At 37.0% G+C, this 22,244-nt stretch overlaps 1 protein-coding gene across 2 annotated transcripts in view; it reads right to left on the bottom strand.

The window, feature by feature from the left end:
- Nucleotides 1-1,934: 1,934 nt before the first annotated feature.
- Hspa4 (heat shock protein family A (Hsp70) member 4) overlaps nt 1,935-22,244 on the bottom strand; it is a 46,130-nt gene continuing 25,820 nt past the window's right edge. For both annotated transcript variants that reach the window (XM_015492758.2, XM_048783591.1), the window contains 12 exons: nt 19,266-19,342; nt 17,278-17,429; nt 15,961-16,067; nt 15,434-15,567; nt 14,246-14,427; nt 13,133-13,222; nt 10,370-10,522; nt 9,017-9,142; nt 7,575-7,682; nt 5,656-5,775; nt 4,244-4,405; nt 1,935-4,070 (listed from right to left, as the gene is read on the bottom strand). In XM_015492758.2, coding sequence (XP_015348244.1) covers nt 3,867-4,070; nt 4,244-4,405; nt 5,656-5,775; nt 7,575-7,682; nt 9,017-9,142; nt 10,370-10,522; nt 13,133-13,222; nt 14,246-14,427; nt 15,434-15,567; nt 15,961-16,067; nt 17,278-17,429; nt 19,266-19,342 — 1,615 coding nt within the window. In that variant the 3' untranslated portion in view covers nt 1,935-3,866. The remainder of the gene's footprint in view (nt 4,071-4,243; nt 4,406-5,655; nt 5,776-7,574; nt 7,683-9,016; nt 9,143-10,369; nt 10,523-13,132; nt 13,223-14,245; nt 14,428-15,433; nt 15,568-15,960; nt 16,068-17,277; nt 17,430-19,265; nt 19,343-22,244) is intronic.

Raw genomic sequence — 22,244 nt, 5'->3', positions numbered from 1 at the left:
CCAGAATCACAGATCCAGCCCTGAGGCTTCCTTCCACGCCCACCAGGAGCTTCAGTCTCTCTCATCTCCATCCTGTACAACTACTCAGTCTTACCCAAAATGCCACCAATATCTCCCATAGCCCCTACAGACTTAAAGCGCCACATGACACCTTTTATTCCAGGTTTGAAGCTGGGAGTTCTTTGTGAACTAATTTTATATTTTTGTAGTGCTGGGGATTAAACCTAGGGCCTAATGAATGCTAGGCAAGTACTCTACCACTGAGCTACAACCCCAGTACCTGTGCTAATCTCAATATTATAAAATTCCTAAATGCTTGTTAATCTTAGAGAACATACAGCAGCAAGAATATACAATCAGAAACCACCCACAATCCCACCCTGAAGAGGAAATCACTTCATTTGGAAGCATCCTTCTGGCTTTCTGAGGAAAATGTATTTCATCTTCTTTCCAAACATGGGAGGCTATGCAATGTTATAACCTACATTCCTTGTGCAAAATTTAATGAACATCTAACTGTTAATGTCACTTAAAATAATCTAGATACATCAAATGTACTGTCTACCAAGGTTAAGCAACAAAAACCATGCTGTGGTAGTGTTTCTCAGGTATGAGGTCCTGGGTTCAATCCCCAGCACCACCAAAAAAAAAAAAAGCCATCATTGGGTCCCTGTTTCCTCACCACTACCCCAGGTAACTGCTACTCATCTTCTACGACCAACTGAGAGAGAGCTGGGCTGTCATCTTCCCTCTTCCAAATAAAAGACCATTTTCCCATTTGCTTGGCTTGTCCCCTCAAATGTGGGCTATTGTAAAAGCCCCACACCTCCAAATTCCCGAGCCTATCTCCTATATACATTCCAGGAGCTTCCTGAAACATCCCATCAGTCCTGTTTTAAAGATTTGAACTGCCCCACCAACCCACAGAACTCAATCTGTCCTTTCCACTACCTCCTCCAAAGCCAACTTTCATGCTTGAAAAAGCCTTCCACATGCCACCAGTCCAAGACCTCTGTGCGGATACTCACCAACCCCACTCTCAAAGTCATACCCAGTGAGCTTAAGTGATCCCACTGTGTGACTTCATGCTAGGCCTTGCTTTGTCACCAACAGCCTCTTCCACAGCACCATGTAGAGACACTGATGGCCCTCATCTTTTCAGGTGTTCCCAATACTCCTGTAAGACAGCTTTGCTGTATTCACCACTAGCTAGCTTGACCAGGTTTCCCACTCATGCTACCAAGGATTCATCTTCTCCCAAGGACAGAGCTTCAGAAGAAAACCATAACCTGCCGGACAGGTTTCTTAAGGCACATGACTGAAACAGGCCTGGATGAAAAAGTTGCTCCTAGCAGAACCATGGAACCAGGACAGTATAAAGGGCCTGATTCCACAGAACATCTATGGCCCACGACTTAGCAATTGGGATCTCTTCTGATGGCTACATCCCCTTTCCATACCCATCACCACCACCACCACCACCCACCCCCTCACACCCCTCCACCCCCCAACATCCCCACACACACACCCCAACACATGCCCAGTGGCAAGCAATAGTCACCAACACTCTGGGCTAGCACCTATTCTTAGGTTATCTATCAGTCTAGCACTTACCTTAATGCACCATCATCACCTTCTATTGTCAAAATCCTCAAATAAGGATGATTTGCAGGGACAAGTGTTCCTACATCAGAGAAACTGGGCGAAGAGGGGAGAACTGAGACATGAAAAGAAGCAACTTATCACCATGACTGTTACTCTTCAGGGAAGAGGTCTCCAGGAGGTTAACTGGAATTCAGCCAAGAGGCCTCTGCTCAAGTTTTTTTTAAACTCAGATACACAGGAGCACAAGAAAATGCGCGCGCGCACGCACACACGCGCACACACACACACACACGCCAGCCTGCATTATGAAATTAAGAAAACAATTCCTCTGAGTGTAAGACAGGTTTCTTTTATTAGTTTTTTCCTAAACTTGTCTCATGTTTACTGAATGTTTTTCTCAGTGTAAGAACGTGACCTGGAGTTTTAACAAATTTGGATAACGCAACTTGGAAAATGCTTGTCTGTATACAAGTCATCAATAACCACTTTCTGGCCTGCCTCCATGTATATCAAGTTGGTCTTAAAGCCTGTCTAAACAGAGAGCAAGCAGACCATGCCATCCTATTCCTAGTTTTAAACTTCAAATTCATCCCCATCCCAACACCCAAGCCCTTACCCCCCATACACACAAGGTTTAGAAGAAATGGTCATTAAGGACTGAGTTGCATCAGACTTGACGTAATCCTGCATCAGCATCTCAAATAGCTCATGGCCTTACAGCAGGTCAGCTGGAACTCTTGCAGCAGGACGAGAAAACCGAGTTTAGGAATAGGGCCCCAGTGCTTTGGAACACAGTCCTTGTACTGTGAGGGACGCTTACACATCACATTAACCCAACTTCCCCCTCCTCCTCTCCCAGCAATCATCTCTACAGCACTTTAGAGCTCCAACATTTAAAAACCTTTCTGCACAGAGATGGACAGAAATTTATTCCTACTATGCAGGTATAGTCTTGGTTCTAACAACATAGGGCAAAACTAACAGAGAGGCACTCTGTTATACAGAATATCAGTTATTACAAAGATACAAAACATAATCAACAAAGCTTGTAACAGTTTATAGGCAGGAGGAACCAGCTCTAGCCTCTAATATAGGCTTCCCTTGAAGTTTCCAAAACGCCTTGCTCCTATCCACACTGCCCCAAAAAGCAGTCAGAGGAATGCTTTGGTGCTCCTGACATTAGCTAAAGTTAAGGAGGTGTTGCTCTAACATGGGCATATTGTTTAACACTCATTTGTTTCAGACTCATCCAGTACAATCCAGTGTATTTTTGTTTTTTAAATGATCTGTCATCTGTTTAACACATACAAATTGGCAGATTCATGACAGATATCAATACTTAACACACAAGTGGACTGTGTATGAGCCAAAAAGAACTTTTTACTTTTATCCTGGGAGTTCAAACTATACCTCGAGTTTACACAGAACATCTCTCACTAACAGGCCAGGATACAAATCTTTATACCATAATGAGCAAGGATCAATTCCTCAGTTTAATTTACCATGCCTATATTCAACAGTACATCTTCTAAAGAGAAAATTATTTAGACTTTGATGCTCTAGGTGTTAGTGAACAGACTTTAAAGAAGCACCTCCAAGTCTAAAATTCTGTTTGCAATTTGCTCCCAGAGAGGGGGTTCTCTATCCCAAAAGCAGCCATGCCATTTGTAATAGGAGCTCTTTCCTTGGGAGGAAGGAAGAGGGTGGGGCTGGGATGGAAGGGAAGGGTGAAGATCAGTGTGCCTTTGTTGCTCCCCTACATTAATCCACACCAGACCACGCTCTGGCCTGCTCAGGAACATAGGGAGCGCCCACCCTAACCCCACACCAGGCAGAAAGTCTTTCTGGCAATGTCCACAACAGATTTTTGAAGCATAATTAGAGCTCCTACCATGAATGTCATAATGAAAAGCCAGCTTGATAGCTAGTTATAGCTTTTGCTGCAGCTCAACTTTCCAAAATAAACTTATTTTGAAGAAGCATGATTAAACATAAAAGGAGTGAAGCATAAGCTCAGTAAGACTAACTGGGCTTCTAAATAGTACCATTATGAAAAAAGATACAATGCACTTAATTTCTGTATCTAACTATTTAGAAGTCAAAATGCTCCGTACATTACCTATATCCCCCACCCCACCCCCAAATTCCCTAAAAACTGACTAAGAAATCTCCAGTATTCACTTGCTCTAGTTGATATTTAGAACAAAGTTGACAACTTAAAGCTTTATAATAGTCTGTTTTAATATAAACAAGTGTAGGAATCAATCAATGTCCATTTCAGGAAGCTTCTTGTCTGAATCCGAAGGCACAGCTGTGTCTGCACCCTGCTCAGCAGCCTGGGGGCCTGGGTTATCTCCTTGTCCGTCCACTGGTCCATTCTGCTCTGCATTTTTTTGTTCCTCTTTTGGAGGTTCCACTTTGGGTTTGGGCTTTGAAATTATAGGGTTACACATACTTGTCAGCTCCTAGAATGGAAGAGAAAAAAATGGTTTCTTAAATTTTCATATGACATGCTAAACCCACGTTCACCCGTTCTCACTCAATCCCCAAACCAAAATGTGACAATGACAAATGTCACTTGAGGACTATTAGTACCAACAAAGCTGACAAGACTTAAACATTGAAAGTCATGAATTACCTTAATTTTAGCTTCAATCTCTTTTGTCTTGACAACAGGATCCATGGTCAGACTCTGCTTATTCTGCAGATTCAGCTTGTTATTCATCCACTCCATCGCCTCATTGGTGCTCTTTTCTACCTTTGCCACATCAGCAGCATCCAAATGGTCATACTGGTCCTCCTATAACCAACCAGCAGGTAGTCAGATGAGTATCAAGGCATAATACCCACGTCCCAAAAACTGCCTAGTTCTTCACCATCTTTTAAACAGGTACCATCTTTCAAAAAATGAAGCACTTTTAGCACTAAGTAGACAGTAAAAAAAACTTTAATTATTTAAACCTTAAGGAAAAAGATTTGAAGGCCAAGAATATCTACAAGAAGGCAGCTAAAAGGCTTCATTGATATAAATGATGCACATTTTATGCAAAATCTTCTGAAAATAATTTCACATGTAAATTTACACTTTAAGAGAAATGAAAGCTGAGGTTTAAACATGTTACTCTGGAACAAAAATAATAATTAAATATAAATTTTTAAAGATCTTTCAAAGAAAAAAATGTTTGGGTTTTTTTTTTTTTTTAAGAAGTTTCTTACACTAACAAAACAACAAAAACCTGGAGTAGGGCTAAGGATAGAACTCAGTGGGCTTACCTGACACACATGAAGCACTTGGTTTGACCCCCTACCACCACCAAAAATAAATAAGTTTAAGTAAGTAAGTAATAAATAAATGGAAGAGCCTGGAATACAGTAAGGTTAAAATGCTAATTTTGGAGTGAGACTTTGGACTGAATCTCAGCTGTCCCATATTATTTACCTGGGGTCCTGTTTAAGGAAGGTGAGGCTTAAAGTTGTTGGAAGTTACTTATAAATGTTGATAAAACCACCTATATGGACTCAATGGGCTATTTATGGAGTGTATATCATATAGTACTCAAAAACTCTTTTAATAAATTAACTGTCGAGACATGACATCTGCCTAAAACACAAAATCGCAATGCAGATATGTTCTCAGGACACAGCATCTTTTTTTTTTTAAAATACCTTTTATTTATTTTTTTTCTTATGTGATGCTAAGGATCAAATCCAGCGCCTCATGTGTACTAGGCAAGTGCTCTACCACTGAGCTACAACCCAGCCCCCAAACAGAGAATCTTAAGTCTAATGCAGAAGATGCATTTTATAGCAAAAAAAAGGAAACTAAACAATACTTCTCAACCCCAGATTCCACCTACTAAAGAGAAGTAGCAAATCCTATAGTTTTTATAAGAGTCTATAAAACATTACGCAATAACATCTAAAATGAAAGAAAATATTGTTAAATGAGAGTTGAGAACAATAGAAAAACTGGCAGGTAAAATGTCTCAAATTGTGACAACCAAGGTAAGTAAGATTAGAGAAAGGGACTGGGGGTGGGTTGCAGAGTACCTTGTTTTTGAAAGAGCTGATTATTTTCATATACTGCTGAATCTGTTTCCCTAGTTCTTCAAATAATTTTGGTCTTTCTTCAGATTCCTGAAACCGTGTCTTAATAGGTTGACCTAAATTCTTAAAAAAGAATAAACAAATTCTTCACAGGGAAGCTTAAATTATCAGAGTTGTACTGTTTCTATTATGACTAACATTGATTATGAGTTAAAGTTACATTTATGTATATCAAGGGATATAAATATACAAGTTAGATATGCTTCTCCACACCACTGGAAATATTAGGTTGCTCAGACTGGAGCGAATATTCTTCAACATTGTCTCATGTAGAGTCAACCAGTATGTCCTAATTATCAAAACACAACCAAAAATTACTTGCCTCCTAGTAGACATTGTACACACTGAATAGGAAGTTTATTGCCAAAAATGATATTTTTTTTTAATTAAAAATGAGCAACACCTGAATCTGATGAAGCCTCTACATCTAAACATCACTTTACCAGACAATGTAAATACCACTGTGGAGAGGAAAATCAGCAAAGTCCAGATGGGGATTGGGGGGAGGGGTCTATAGGACAAATGATCCAACTCTTCATTAAATAAATAAGGGGAAAGAACAGTGGAAGGAGAACTACAAAACCAGATTTAAGAGACATACCAACAAAATGTATGGACCAATTTAGATCCTAACTAAAACATAATCATGTATGAAACAATGGAACTTGAAAATGGAATACTGTGGTGATCTTAAGAAACTTTTTAGGCACGATAATGATACAGAATGAAGTTCTATTTTCTTTTAAATACATACAGAAATGTTTCTGGATCAATCCAAACCAAAAGGACATGCTTCAAAACAACTGGGAGTGAAAATAGAGATGAAAAGAATTGGCCCAAAGAGCTGAAACTATTAGTCTCTACTTTCATGTGTTTGACATCTCTTCCAGAAGACAAAGAAAATGAACAAAAACAAAATGGGACTTCATGTGCACTCTGACTATGCTTGCCACAATGATATAAAACTACAGGCACTGTCCTTGAGTAATTTCACTAAAAAGGGTAATTGTAATAGCCCAGTTCCACAAGAAACCAAGTAATTCTGAGCTAAAAGCAAAAGGAAATGTTCAAAGTTTCTTCTTATGCATTTCTATCCTTTTCCAAACAAAAGGTCTCTAACTTGGGTAGTTCTTTATATTTTAACCCTAAGGTTTAACAATTAGTTTCTTTAAATACAAAACTAGTCATTTTGTTTTTATCAAGAATCAAACTACAGCCACACACACTGGTACACACTGTAGTCCTAGCTATTGCAGGTTGAGGCAGGGGAATCACATTTGAAGCCAGCATTAGCGACTTAAGTGAGATGCTATCTCAAAAAAAAAAAAAAAAAGAGTGCTGGGAATGCAGTTCAGTGGTGTAGTTCAATTCCCAGTATTTAAAAAAAAAAAAAAAAAAGACGGGGCTGGGGTTGTGGCTCAGTGGTAGCATGCTTGCCTAGCATGCATGAAGCACTGGATTTGATCCTCAGCACCACATAAAACCAAACTAAAGGTATTGTGTCCACCTACAACTAAAAAATATATTTAAAAATTAATGAAAAAAAAAAAAGAATGAAAACTACAAGTAACAATGACATAGTAAGTACCTTTGGGTAAGGACTATATCTTACTTGTCTTTTAACTCAAGAATGCACTAAATATCTAACTCCATAAAACACTGGAAGTCAAAACTCAATTTTCAGAAAAATTATTCTGTTGCTATAAGGCTCTAAATAAGTGAGGATTATAATGAGCCTAAGTCATAAGGGTACAATTCTTCAAAACATATTTTTCAGCCTGTGCTCTCCTCCCCATTTTGAACTACTCTCCTTGAACACTCTAAAGGCTCGGGGATACCTCTGCTCTCTAAGAGTCACTTACTTTTAATTCAGCCAATTTATCTACATAAACTTGCTTTGGCTGGTCTTCTCCATCTTCATACAACCAATTTTCAGTATCTTCTAGTTTCAAGGTAAAACTGTTACGATCCTACAGATAAAAAAAAAAAAATATTATATATATATATATATTGTAATTAGGTCAATCAAAAACCAGTTGAGGCTTGCCTCACATGCACAAGGCCCTGGGTTCAATTCCCATCACCTCAACCAATCAATCAATCAACCAATCAATAAAAATAAAAGACCAGTTGAGGGCTGGGGATGTGGCTAAGAGGTAGAGCGCTCGCCTAGCATGTATGAGGCACTGGGTTCGATCCTCAGCACCACATAAAAATATTGTATCCGACTAAAACAATTTTTTTTTAAAGTTAAAAAAAAACACAGTTGAGGGCTGAGGTGGTAGCACAGTGGTGGAGAACTTGCCTAGCATGTTAGGCACTGGGCTCGATCCTCAGAACCACAAAACAAATAATTTAAAGGTCAATCAATAACTAAAATCAAACAAATTCAATAAAACAAAACAGTGTGGCCAGGCGCCTCCATGCCTGTAACCCCAGCTGCTTGGGAGGCTGAGACAGGAAGACCATGAGCTCAAAGCCAGCCTCAGAAACAGCAACTCTCAAATCAGTGAGATTCTGTCTCTAAACAAAGTACTAAATAAGGACCTGTTATCCCCTCGCCAAAAAAAAAAAGTTGAAACACTGATGACACAAACTGCATTGCTATATCTGGCAGTTGCTTTAAAAAAAAATAAAGTAGTATGGAGATGAGGGACATAGAAAATAAGGCTGGCAGAAGCTTTTTATTTTCTAGGTTCAGGGGTTACAGAGCCAAGCACAGTAGTAGAAACCTATAATCTCAGCAATTCAGAAGGCTGAGGCAGGAAGATTGCAAGTTTGAGACCAATCTCAGCAACTTTCTCAGCAACTTGGTAAGACCCTGCCTCAAAATAAAAAATAAAAAATAAGAGGTGGGGGGGTGAGAGCCCGGTGCTACAATGCCCTTGGGTTAAATCACCAGTACCACCAAAAAATGGGGGGGTGGGATGGGTGACACATGCTTATAATTCCAGGTACTTGGGAGGATCCCAGGTGAGGCAGGATGATCACCAATTTTCAGGTCAGCCTCAGTAACTTAGTGAGACCCTGCCTCAAATTATAAAAAGCTCAGTGGTATTAACATTACTGGATTCCATCTCCAGTACTGGAGAGGGAAAAGAAATGAAAGAACATGTGAAATGATGTACAAAGGCTAATCTTTGGGAAATACTGTAATAATAAATACAAACTATACACCACCCTCAAAAAAAAAAAAAAAAAAAAAACACACTTTTAATAATTTTGTTAAACACAGAGAATTCCCTTCTAAGACATCTAAAGATGTTCCAAGAAGACAGAGTAAAACATTGCAGCAGACACTTACATCTTCACTCACAAACTTCTCATATTCACCACTAAGCTTGTCTCTCATTTCATACACATATTCTTCTACTGCATTCTTGGCATCATTCCGCTCCTTCTCCAGTTTATCCTGCATGATCATCTTACCCTGAGAACAATACAAATTAGATCTTAAGACAACTAAGGCAATTTCCTCTTTCATATAATAAAATTTAAAAACAAAGATCCATTCCTTCTCAAATCCTTTTAATTCTTTGAATCACTCCAACCAAAGGAAGCTGGAAGACTAGTCCTTGACAAATTTTGAAGATCAAGAAGGCAGAGTTTCGTGTGTGACTTTAGAAAAAGAGAATAAAAATATTAAGATATAGATACTCCACAAAAATAAGGAAAACAATGTCAGGCGCAGTGGTGCATGCCTGTAATCCCAGTGGCTCAGGACATTGAGGCAGGAAAATTGCAAGTTCAAAGCCAGTCTCAGCAAAAGTGAGGTGCTAAGCAACTCACAAAATGGGGCTGGGGATGTGGCTCAGTGGTCAAGTGGCCTTAAGTTCAATTTCCAGCACTCAAATCAATCAATCAATAAATAAGGAAAAAATATTTGGGACAAGAAACAATTGGTTCAGCCAGGCACAGTGGCAAATGTCCATAATCCCAATGTCTGAAGCAAGCGGGAAGAAAGTTTCAAGTCAGCCACATCAACTTACATGAGACCCTATCTCCAAATTAAAAGGGTTAGGGATGTGGCTCAATGGTAAAATACCCTTGAGTTCAATCCCCAATATTTGGGGGAAAAAAAAAAAAAAAGGCTTAGTGTCATGAGATGACCTGTTCTGATATACTATGCATGTTATATAAATGCTAAAGACTCTGCAAAATAAAACTATTCTGAGATCCAGGGATTACATAATAAGAAACCTCAATGAATTGAGTAAATGGGGTCAAGGATCCCAAATATCACATATCACTCTTCTTAAAAAGAACTGCTATGTTTTCACACTGACTCACAACAGGAGAAGAAATAAGCAAATAGTGCTACTATTAATGCTATGTGGTTTCTCCTGCTAACCAGCTTCCATTACTCACTACTTTAAACATCCCAATCTCTAGGGAACAAATATACTTATAGCCCAATTTGAACAATACAACCCCAAACCAAAGACATTGTCAAGGATCTCACAGCAGAGCTTTTAGCAAGAAAGACATGGTATACAATAGGATGTATTATTTAAACTTGCCTTATCCCAAAAAATTCAAAATTATTTTATCAAAATCCAAACTACCAAAAATATACAGAACCTCTAGAAACAGTATCTGAACATCATGGTTATATTAATTCATTAGCTCATTGTTCTTACAGACTTTAAATAATCACCTCATTTTCAATGTACAAGTTGAGCATCTCTCGGTCTATCTGCCATAACAGCTGATTCTCAATTGGCAGGTCCACAGTACTGGTCTTCACTTTTGCCTTCTTAGCTTGAGGTGGTTGGTCCATCTTTTTGTCTTTCAATCCAGCTTGAGAAGTCTAAAATAACAATAGGAACAAAAACATATACAACTTAAATTTCAAAGCTAGCTGCTTCTGCAGTGCATACTTGGAATTGAACCCAGGAGCACTCTACCACTGAGCTACATCCCCATACCTTTAAAATTTTAGTCCTCCTGCCTCAGCCTCCCAAGTAACTGGGATTACAGCTGTGGATCACTTCTCCTGACTAGTTTCATTTTGCCATATGAAAAAAGATTCAAAGATCAGTGGCATAGTAAATGTGTACTTACTTAATGCTACTGTGCTACACACTAAAAAATGGTTATCACAGTAAGCTTTGTTATGTGTCTTTATCACAATTAAAAATACATTTTTGAAAAAATACATACACACAATTAATTTTTCTGCAATCACACAATCAACACCTGATCATTATATAAATTTTTAGGGCTAGGGATATAGCTCAGTGGTAGAGTACTTCCTAACATCATGTCAAGGCCTGGGGCTCAATTCCCAACACAGCAAAAAGAAGGAAATAGGAAAAAAAAAAATTTCTTCCATTCTTATATAAATTTAGACAAGGATTAAACTAGTGGGAAAAGGTATAAAATTTTAATGGATCAGCAACATAATGCCAATGTGATTTAGAAAATGTCTATAAGCTATTTACATTTTCACAAGGACTGACAGAATTCATTCCAAAGCACCCTATCTACAAATGGAAATCCATTTAACTTCATCTCACTGCTATTTTGAGTTTCTAAGTCAATAATCTTTTTTTTTCCGGGCTGGGGATGTGGCTCAAGCGGTAGCGCGCTCGCCTGGGCGTGACCCAGGTTCGATCCTCAGCACCACATACAAAGATGTTGTGTCTAAAAAATAAATATTAAAATTCTCTTTAAAAAAAATAATCTTTTTTCCTCACACTTATAAACCATACTTTTTCAAATTGCCTACTCACACTTTATCCACTGTTTCCTTCAGTTTTTAGTAAATTTTTTTCCATAAATGATTGAGTCTTTTAGCTTCCTCCAGTTTTATTTTTCTATGCAAGTTTTTCCTTAATATTTTTAGTTGTAGATGGACATAATACCTTTATTTTATTTATTTATTTTCATGTGGTGTTGAGGATCAAACCCAGTGTCTCACATGTGTAGGCGAGCACTCGACCGCTGAGCCACAGCCTCAGCCTCTTCTATGCAAGTTTTTATTTTTTTTTTTTAAAAAAAGTATCCAACATTTCCTTTGTGATGACTTTTATTGAAAGCCTTTTTCCATACACAGATTAGGAAAATACTCAATCTTTTTGTTTCAACTTTTGAATTTATCAGGAATTCAATTGTAGTCTATGATGTGAGGCAAGACTTCAATGTCAGTTCCCCACCTCCTATCCAAACAGCAGCTGAAACGTATGTGTAATTTTTATTTCCTTCCCTTTAGAAATAACATTATGAAAGGTCCTTTAGTTCCTGAATCACCCCATGGAAGTCTACATAAAAATCCCTTGGATGCCTCTCGCTGCAACACCACACTGGTAAGAAGGATGCACACCAGGCCTGACACTTTTCCTTTCTCCTCACCCACCTTACACACACACACACACACACACACAAAGGGATAATTTTCTCTCCCACTACCGCACCACCACCACCTACCCACCAAAATAAAGGGGTTTTCCATCTTGGCAAAGGTCTGAGCCAACAAGAGAATCAAATCTGTGAGCATGATCTCCTCTTGTCATTTTTTTTTTAAACTATTATTTGCACAACTAAAGGAAAGCAAGTTAAAATTTGTTCAGACATGAAAATGGGCAACAGACTTAAGCCACATTAAGCCTCTACCAAATTTAAAGTACCACAATAAGAAATTCCCAGAGGGCTAGGGCTGTGGCTCAGTGGTAGCGCACTTGCCTGGCATGTGTGAGGCACAGGGTTCGATTCTCAGCACCACATATAAATAAATAAATAATAAAGGTCTATCAACAACTAAAAAAAAAAAAGAAATTCCTAAGAGGTTGAGATTACATATTGCCATGTCAAAAGCAATTGAAAGAAATAGTGTTTTTAATGCTAAAAAACAAATTCAAACATGGAAATTCAAAATTAAGGAATCAAAGAATAAAAGGATTCAAAAATGTTAAATATTCATTGTGGGATAAATACTTTTTTTACATTATTTACAAAATGTACATAAATACATTATTTGCAATATTTTTCAATAAAAAAGCAAGAGTAAGGCAGTTGACAAATCTGATTTACCTAGCAAAACTATGTCTGAGTGCTCTTTTCATGTAACAATTAGTATAGAGGTTCAAAAACCATCTTGCAAAAAGCACTTTCTAGCAGAAAAAGTACTTTACAAAAACACTACAAAATCTTGCTTAAAAATTGTTCAAGTTGGGGCTGGGGTTATGGCTCAGCAGTGGAGTGCTCACCTCACACATGCAAGGCCCTGGTTTGATCCTCAGCACCACAAAAACAAATAATTAAATAAAATAAAGGTATTGTGTCCAAATCTTAACTAAAAAATAAATATTAAGAAAAAAATTGTTCAAGTAAGTAATATAGTATAAACTACTTTCCAAGAAATAGCCTTTTAAGCCAGAACCATGTACATTACAAGCCTGCAATTCATAAAAACTCATACCTCCATTTCTTCAGATTCTGACTTATTTTCTGCTGGTGTCTGCTGCTGTTGCTCTTCAACATGTTGTTCTTCCTGGTCTACCTGCATCTTCTAAAAAACAGGTCAAATTAAATTCAGAAACCAAGAAATACCAATGAAAGACTAAGCAACCTTCATGACACACTGACAAAGATACATGCAGGATATGTAATTTCTGTTCAACTGTCAGCAACCAGAAGATCTAGGTTCAAATTCCAGCTCATGTCATACATGTTAACTGAAATACAAAATTCTCCCCTCGGGAGCTCAGCTAACATTATCTGTACAATGGGGATGACACTTGCCCTGCTCTATCCTTATGTAATCAAGAATGATTATGAATTGGTTTCATAAACCATTAAGTACTCTTAGTATACAATGTAGCATCATTTAACAGTCTCCAAAATACAATCTGCAGTTAAGTTTCTACAAACTTCTCATAAGTAGACTTCCCTCAAAAGTCTTTACTTTTCCAAGCAGTTCCTACATCAGCCTTTCCATATTCAAATGGACAACCACTGTACGTACTAGGGGAGGTGAACTTATTAAGAATACCCTCAATGCCGATAATTAAAACAACATATTTGTAGAACTGAACCAGTGGTCCCACAAAGCCTGCAACATATTAGAAGAACCTGGGACACTTTGAACATTGCTCATACCTGGGCCCAGCCTAGACCAACTCAAACAAAACCTCTGGGAATGAGACCCAATCATTTGTGGTTTTATAAAGATTTGAATCTGATACACAAAGAGAATAAGACCCAATGCATAATTTCAGTAAATTAGTGTACAACCTATTCTATTTGTGAAAATAATCAATTGAGACTCAAGAACATTCTTCTATAACCAGAAAGAATCAAAACTAACCCAAGATGAGAAAAGCATGCTCTGGGAAGAGGTAATCTATGTTCCATTTCCATACAGATTCCATGTAAAGATCCTCTACTGGTTAACCCATAATAGGGGAAAAGACACTTGCAAAACTACTCTCAGCAACTCTCACAAATTTGCTCCCATGACCCCATCCACTCGTTACAACTTCTAGACAAGTTACCTTTGGGCAATCATAATTACATTAAATGTCCAGGTTACCTCTTCTTCCTTTGCATTTTGATCAGTTTCCATTGGTTCCTCATTTTCCTCAGACTTGTGCACCTCCACTAGGGATGCACTGGACACACTGAAAATGCCATGGACATTTACTCGAACTTTGACTTTCACTTTTGAACTGGAGCCATCAGACTGGGGAGTGACTTTCTGAACTGAAAACTGAGCTGAGGACATGAAACACAGAAGAGAACACACAAGAGAACAAATTCAAACATGAATACAAGCCCATACTGTAGGTTACATTCATTCCTCAATGACAGATCAATAACTAACATGACACTTCAAATAAGCATAGTCAGTACTCTCAGTACAATCTTACTAAATTATTAGATTTCTCATTCTTTCACATATGGTCAAGATTTTATAATTCTATTCCGAATGGAGCTCAAATGTCTCTTAATATTTTTTCTGTTCCTCTAGAACCTTATTTCAGCTTTATATGCAACAGCCACATAAATTCCTAAAGTATACACTTGTCACATTCTCCCTCTACCAAAAAAAAAAAAGGTACTTTTCTTATTCCTCAAGAAATTCCCATTTCTAGATCCAATTACTATACCAGAGTCTTATTTACCTTTTTTATTCCTACAACAATGCAAAACTATAAATTATTAGCATCCCTATTCCTATTTTACAAATGAGGAAACCAGAATAAGTTAACTTTCCACACCTTCTAAGTATCACTAAGGATACTCTGAACACTGTGCCCACATATTCTAGACCTTTACTGTATAACTCTATATATAATTTCTTTCTCTTTTCAACTAGAATTACTTCCAGATTGTAAGAGTTCCCAGAGTCTATACATGTAAAAACTCTAGCCAACAAAACTTCAAAACTCAGGATGCACTGCTACTGTAAACAATCCCCTAATGATTGTCCATGTATGTTGTTCACCTGTATATTAGAGTCAATACTGAAATTTATTTAACTCTTTAACATAAAGCATAACCACACTGTAAATTAACTGAGAAATAATGTCCACACAATGGGAGATCCAATAAAATAACAGCCAGCCAGTTTGTTCTGAAGCTGGTAATAAGATTAGAAAAGGTTTTCTTTTGTCGTGTAAAGTACGTAAATTTCAGAACACTGCATCTGGTCCTTCTGCCATCCTAGTTCTCCAAGTAGATAAAAGTTCTTATCATTTCAATTCCTAACACTACTTACCTATAGCAGGATCTGGATAGGGCAAATCCTGAGGAGAGCTATAATAAGCTTCAAGAGTGAAAGGTTCTTTTCTATAAAATGTGAGGACTTTAGAGAAAGGAGCAGCATGATTTTTTGAAAAGACTTCACAGTCACTGAATGAAGGAAAAAGACAGTAACATAAATTCAGGATATTCCTAACACTTTGACCCATATATTCCAAGTTCATGATTATACAATCCTAGTTTCTCTCTTCTCAGCTAGCATTATCATCATTATTATTATTCAGTTTCCAAGAAACTGTGTACACAAAGTTAGTAAAAAAGTAAAAAATACACTCAATCAGCAAATAAAAGGCACCTGATTTCGGCAGGATCAAATGTAGGAAACTAAATAAGAACGCTAATTTATGCCTGTTACAATAATTGATCACTTTGCACATTATGACAAAATATTAGATTTGTGCAAGTTGAAATGAAAAGCTATATATTACTCAGACTTAACAATAAATTAACTGTAGGTATAAATATGATTAACAAATGTATTACCTTGACCCTTCTTCAGCTGGAGAATTCCATCTCAGAGATATTGGATATGCCACCACATCAGTGATAGAAAATTCTCTGACTTTGAAAGCAGGCGACAAGATTGCACACTAGAATGATAATTTTTAAAAATTCCATTTGACAAGTATAGACTATATGAAATAACATCATTAGACCTACAAATAATCATTTCTGGAGACCGTCATAAGATGGTCATTAATAACAATGTCTGTAAACGAGCACAAACTTCTACCATTGTCAAATTAACCTATGTAATCTAGTAATTCCTTATTTTTCCATTAATCCAACTTTTTTAACTGTTTTAAACTTCAGGTTTATTTATTATCCAGTATTTTTCTCCTCAGTATACATTAAGCTACCTTGTTCCTTCTATGGGCTCTTGGTTAATCCCCAACTCTTAACTGACAAATCATCACCTCAAATATAGACACAGATCATATCAAATTCTAGTACCTTTTTTTTTTTTTTTGGTGGGCCCCCTTTGGTCTATTGGGAGGTGGGTACGTACCAGGAATTGGACTCAGGGGTACTCAACTACTGAGCCACATCCTCAGCCTTACTTTGTATTTTTAATTTAGAAACAGAGTCTGAGTTTCTTAGCACCTCAGTTTTGCTGAGGCTGGCACTGAACTCACAATCGTCCTGTTTCAGCCTCCCAAGCTACTGGGATTACAAGCGTGCACCAATGAGCCCGGCTTCTTGTAACATTTCAAGTCTAAAATTATCTATTTAGTCAATAAATTCATCTTACTATAAGCTGCAGAATAAAATTCCTTTTCTTAAAAAATGTTAAAAAAAGTGTAAAACTGGAACATATCTTTTAAGAAAATGAATTTTATTCTGCAGCTTATAGTAAGATGAATTTATTGACTAAATAGATAATTGAAGATCCACTGACAATTAAAAAATGTTTAAAAAAAGTGTAAAACTGGAACATATCTTTTAATTGTCAATGGATCTTCATTTATTGACTGATACATGGTACTGAGAATCAAACCCAGTGTCTCACACATGCTAGGCAAGCGCTCTGCCGCTGAGCCACAACCCCAGCCCAGAATAAAATTCCTTTTTTGAACATCAGACCTCTACTATCTGTTTTTTTTTTTTTTTAATATTTTTTTAGTTATAGAGGAACACGTTATCTTTATTTTTTTTTAATGTGATGCTAAGGATCAAACCCAGTACCTCACATGTGTGAGGCAAACACTCTGCCACTGAGCCCACAACCCCAGCCCCTCTATTACTATTAACAGATACTGTCATCTTGTTACAATGACCTAAAACAAAAAGAAAACTCACTTGCAGTGCACATCCTCGAGTGACAGCTTCATCAGCATTTAATGTTGTACTAAGTTCTTTACCAAAAAATTTGCTGATCTTCTCTTTTACTGCAGGGATTCGTGTAGCACCACCCACTATCTCCACTGCATAAATATCTTCTTTCTTTAACTCTATTTTAAAATAATTAGACATTTAGATCAAAAGAATCTTTACATTAGCATTTATAAGGAAAAGATTTTATCATGGTAAAATATTCATAGATGTATAACAAAATTACTTGCCCCGCCCAACCCCTACACACACACTCATGCACACATTCAGATAGGTATGCAGTATATGGAATCAAAGTAGATGTTTTGAGTCAAAATAATGCAGAAAGGGTGGCACATAATAGTAAGATTTAGGGAAGTATGGGCCAGAAATACTCAGTGTCCTGAAGTGTACATATCCTGTAAACTCTGCAAAGTCCCATGCAAAGAATTGTTAAAACATCAAAAGACCAAACATTCAAGTTTGCTAGCCATCAAGGAGGCCTTAAAAAAATGGGTCAGAGGCTGGGTTGTGGCTCAGTGGTAGAGTGCTAACATGTGAGGCACTGGGTTTGATCCTCAGCACCGTATAAAAATAAAGATATTGTGTCCATCTACAACTTTTAAAAAAATTATTAAAAAAGGGGGGGATCAGCCCTGAGCTGGCACAAATTAACAAAAGGTATTCAGGATCACATCTAGTCACTTTGGTGCTCTATCCAGAGCAAAACCATGGTCCAGATTAAAACACAGATACAACAAGGTGAAATGATGCCTATAATCCCAGCAGCTTGGGGAGGCTGAGGCAGGAGGATCGCCAGGTTCAAAGCCAGCCTCAGAAACGAAGTGAGGCCCTAAACAACTTAGTGAGACCCTGTCTCAAAAAAAAAAAGAGCTGGGTATGTGGCTCAACAGATAAGCGACCCTGGGTTCAATCCCTAGTACTAACACATACACACAAATACAGTCTCCTCTCCTCGGAGGGTAAGAGGGTATATATCTATGCTTTGCTATTGTTCATTAAATACGTGTTCATACCATCTGGTGTCCTGATTATCTAAAAACTACCAACAATTTTTTGTGAAGGGCTTGAAATGGGCTGGGATCAGGTACAATGTACCTATTGCCCCCGTTACTCAAGAGACTTAAGACACGATGATGAGCCCAAGGATTCTGAACCAGCCTTGGCAACATTAGAAAGGCTCCTCAAAGGACAAAAAGGGAAGGGGGCCTGTTTCAGTGTGGAAAAAACATATTCCTCTGTTGTGATCAAGCTAATTTAATACTTATGCCTATACTGAGCTGAAATAGTTTGCAAAACTCTGAAACAGCAATCAACACAACAGGGCACTTTAGGTAAATGTTTTGTCCAAACAAGGTTTCAGATAAATGAATATAATATATTCCCCAATTAAACCACCACCTATCTTAGCATGAGACAAAATTACAAGTATTCTGCTAAATAAATATGTGGGTATAGTATCTTCCTTTACCATATCTTTCAGCTAACCAAGAAGCTTCACTGATAGGAAAGTTTACAAAAGTACCAAGTTAGTGTTACAAAAGATGACTTTTTTTTTTTAAATATTCTTTAGTTGTCAACTGGCCTTTATTTCATTTATTTATATGTGGTGCTAAAAATTGAACCCAGTGCCTCACACATGCTAGGCAAGCGCTCTACCACTGAGCCAAACTCTAGCCCCAAAAGATAAAAACTTTTAATAAACTGAGAAGTTTATAACTTTCTTTGGGTCTAAATTAAGTTTCTTAAAGAATTTTATTAGCTTTCTCTTCATGATTACCAAAAGCTACTTTGGGGAGGGGGAACACTTCAGGATAATATTAAAAAGCTTAATGTGGAAGTGAAGGGTCTATTCAACAAATACTTGGAAAACTGCTTGGGGGGTGGCAGGGATAATAAGGAACATTTCCCAAAGTGTGTGATATGCACGAACAATAGAATCAAAAAATACTTACTGGCTTGTTCCAAAACACTACGAAGTGGTGGCTCCACTCTAGCTAAGAGATCATCACACATCTCCAGAAATTTGCCTCTGTTTAAAAAAAAAAAAAAGGTTAAATTGCATTCCACTTTTATGTGGAATGGATGCGCTCTAATCAAAGAGAAAACTGGACTCTTCATACATTCCTGGGCAATGTAAAATGAAAATGGTACAGCCGCTTTGAAAAAAAATTTTGGCAGTTTCTCAAAATGGCAAATTCAGAAGTTATCATGACTCATCAATTCCACTCTACATATTCATCCAATAGAACTAAAAATACAAGTTCATGGAAAAACAAATACATTAATGTTCACAAAAATAGCATCATTCATAACAGTCAAGAAATACAAACAGGGGCTGGGGATGTGGCTCAAGCGGTAGCGCGCTCGCCTGGCATGCGTGCGGCCCAGGTTCAATCCTCAGCACCACAAACAAACAAAGATGCTGTGTCCGCCAACAACTAACAAATAAATATTTAAAAATTCTCTCTCTCTCTATTAAAAAAAAAAAAAGAAAAAAGAAAAAGAAATACAAACAATTCAAATACCTAACAACTGTATTCAGCAATAAAAATGAAACAATACAATAAAAAGAATATGTTACAACATGGAACAATTAAGCTGGGTAGAAGCCAGACCAAAAAGAACATCTATTACTCCATTTACGTGAAATGTTCAGGTCAGATAAATCCAGACAGAAAATAAATTAGTGTCTAGAACAAGACAAAAGAGATAATAGCTATCAAGCATAGTATTTCTTCTTTTTTAGATCAGTTTTATAATTACAGAGAAAGAGAATTCCCATATACTCACTCCTTAATCCCAGCCCAGTTCCTCTACTAACACTTAGATTAATGTGGTACAATTAATGTGGCACATTTGTTACTATTAATGAGCCAATACTGATACTTTGCATACTTTATATTAGGGTTCCATGGGTTTTGACAAATGTTTAAGTATTCACCCATTCTGACATCATACAGAAGAGGTTCACTGCTGTAAAACTTCCTTGTGCTCAATAGGAATATATGTCTCCCTTTCCTTCCTAGATTTTACTTTTCCCAGCATCATATAGCTAAAATTATCCAAACATTCCAGGTTACCTTCTTTCTTTTAGCAATGTGCACTTAAGGTTCTAAAGCAGAGTAATGGTGATGACTGCATAGTCCTATAAATACAGTAAAAATCACTACATAGTTAAATCTCAAAAAAGTAAAAGAACCTTACAAGAGACTACATTCCGTACAATTCCACTTATAAGTTTGAGAACAATCAAATTTAACATATAGCCAAAAAATGTAGAAATATCACAAGTGATTACCCCTGAGGATGGAAGCATGAGAAAACTTTCTAAGATTCTGGTTTATCTCATGGAAAGATTATTAGCCAAAAAGGATGTATTTCTTAATAACAGTCTGTTAAAACTCAGCAGATGAACACTTAAAACTGAAGTGTATCATATGTAAAAATCCATCCCCCTCCCACCCATCCCCCAAAAAAACTACACAAGAATTCTGCTTAATATGAAAACTTTGGCACTGAGAACATTACATAGATGTCTACCATTTACTTTGAGATATGTCAAAAAATAAACTGATGGAGTAGAGAAGAATGTTTAGTCAAGTATATGATAAAATAAGTATAATAAAAGTCATCAGTAGAACCTAAGTAGTGAGATAATGATGTTCATTATAAAATTCAATTTTGCTGCATATCTGAAATGTTCCCAATTGAAACCATGAAAAGCAAAGGAGTAAAGATGATTCCAGAAAGATGGCAATAGGAGCTGGGATTGTGGCTCAGTAGTAGAGCACTAGCCTAGCATGTGCAAGTTACTGAGTTCAATCTCAGCACCACATGAAAATAAATAAAGATATTATATCCAACTGTAACTAAAAAACAAATAATAAAAAAAAGAAAGATGGCAGTAGATCTGACAGTTGACAGTTTATTTTTTCTAAAAAATTTTACTGAAATATAAATCACATGCCATAGAATTCACTCATTAAAGATATAATTCAATGTGTTTTTATTTGGCGGGGGTAGGGGGTATCAGGCATTCAACCACTGAGCCACATCCCCTGCCCTGTATTTTATTTAGAGACAGTGTCTCACTGAATTGCTTAGTGCCTCACTATTGCTGAAGCTGGCTTTGAATTTGCAATCCTCCTGTCTCAGTGTCCCTAGCCGCTGGGATTACAGGTGTTCACCACTAAGCCTAGCTCAATATCTTTTTTTTTTTTTTTTTTAAGTTGTAGATGGACACGATACCTTTATTTTGCTTTAGTTTTTTTTTTGTTGTTGTTATTGTTTTGTTTTTTCAAATGTGGTGCTGGGGATCGAACCCAGGGTCTCAGCCTCAATGTCTATTTTATATTCATAATTATGCAACCATAGGCTGGTGTTGTAGCTCAGTAGCAGAGCGCTTTCCTAAGCAGGTGTAAGGCATTATTCCTCAGTTCGATCCTCAGCATCACATAGAAACAAATAAATAAAATAAAGGTTAAATAAAATATTTTAAAATGTGCAACCATCACCATTATCATTTTTTTAAGATTTTCATCACCCTAAAACAAACATACATTGTCATCACCCTTAAATTATTATTTTTCTACCTTATACATCTAAAACCCTAGGCAATAAAAATGGTTAATCTACTTTACATCTCAATACATTTGCCTGTTCTGGATTTTTCATACAAATAAAGTATACATTTTTGGTCCTTTACAAAAGGCTTCTAACATTAGCCTTCACCCACATTTTAGTATGCATCTTTACTACATTTTTTTTAATTGCCAAATAACAGTCCATTTTATGGTTGAGCCACGTTTTCCTTATTCATCATTTGGTGGACATTTGAGATGTCTCCACTTCAATTCTATGATGAGTACTGCTACTATGAATATTTTGTATACAAGTTTCTTTGTGGACATTAAAAATACATAAGTGGGTAG

This window comes from Marmota marmota, unplaced genomic scaffold (genome assembly GCF_001458135.2).
Source record: "Marmota marmota marmota unplaced genomic scaffold, marMar, whole genome shotgun sequence".
NCBI classification, from domain to species: domain Eukaryota; kingdom Metazoa; phylum Chordata; class Mammalia; order Rodentia; family Sciuridae; genus Marmota; species Marmota marmota.
Note: the sequence above shows the minus strand (reverse complement) of the source record. Positions and strands in the feature narration are given on the sequence as shown.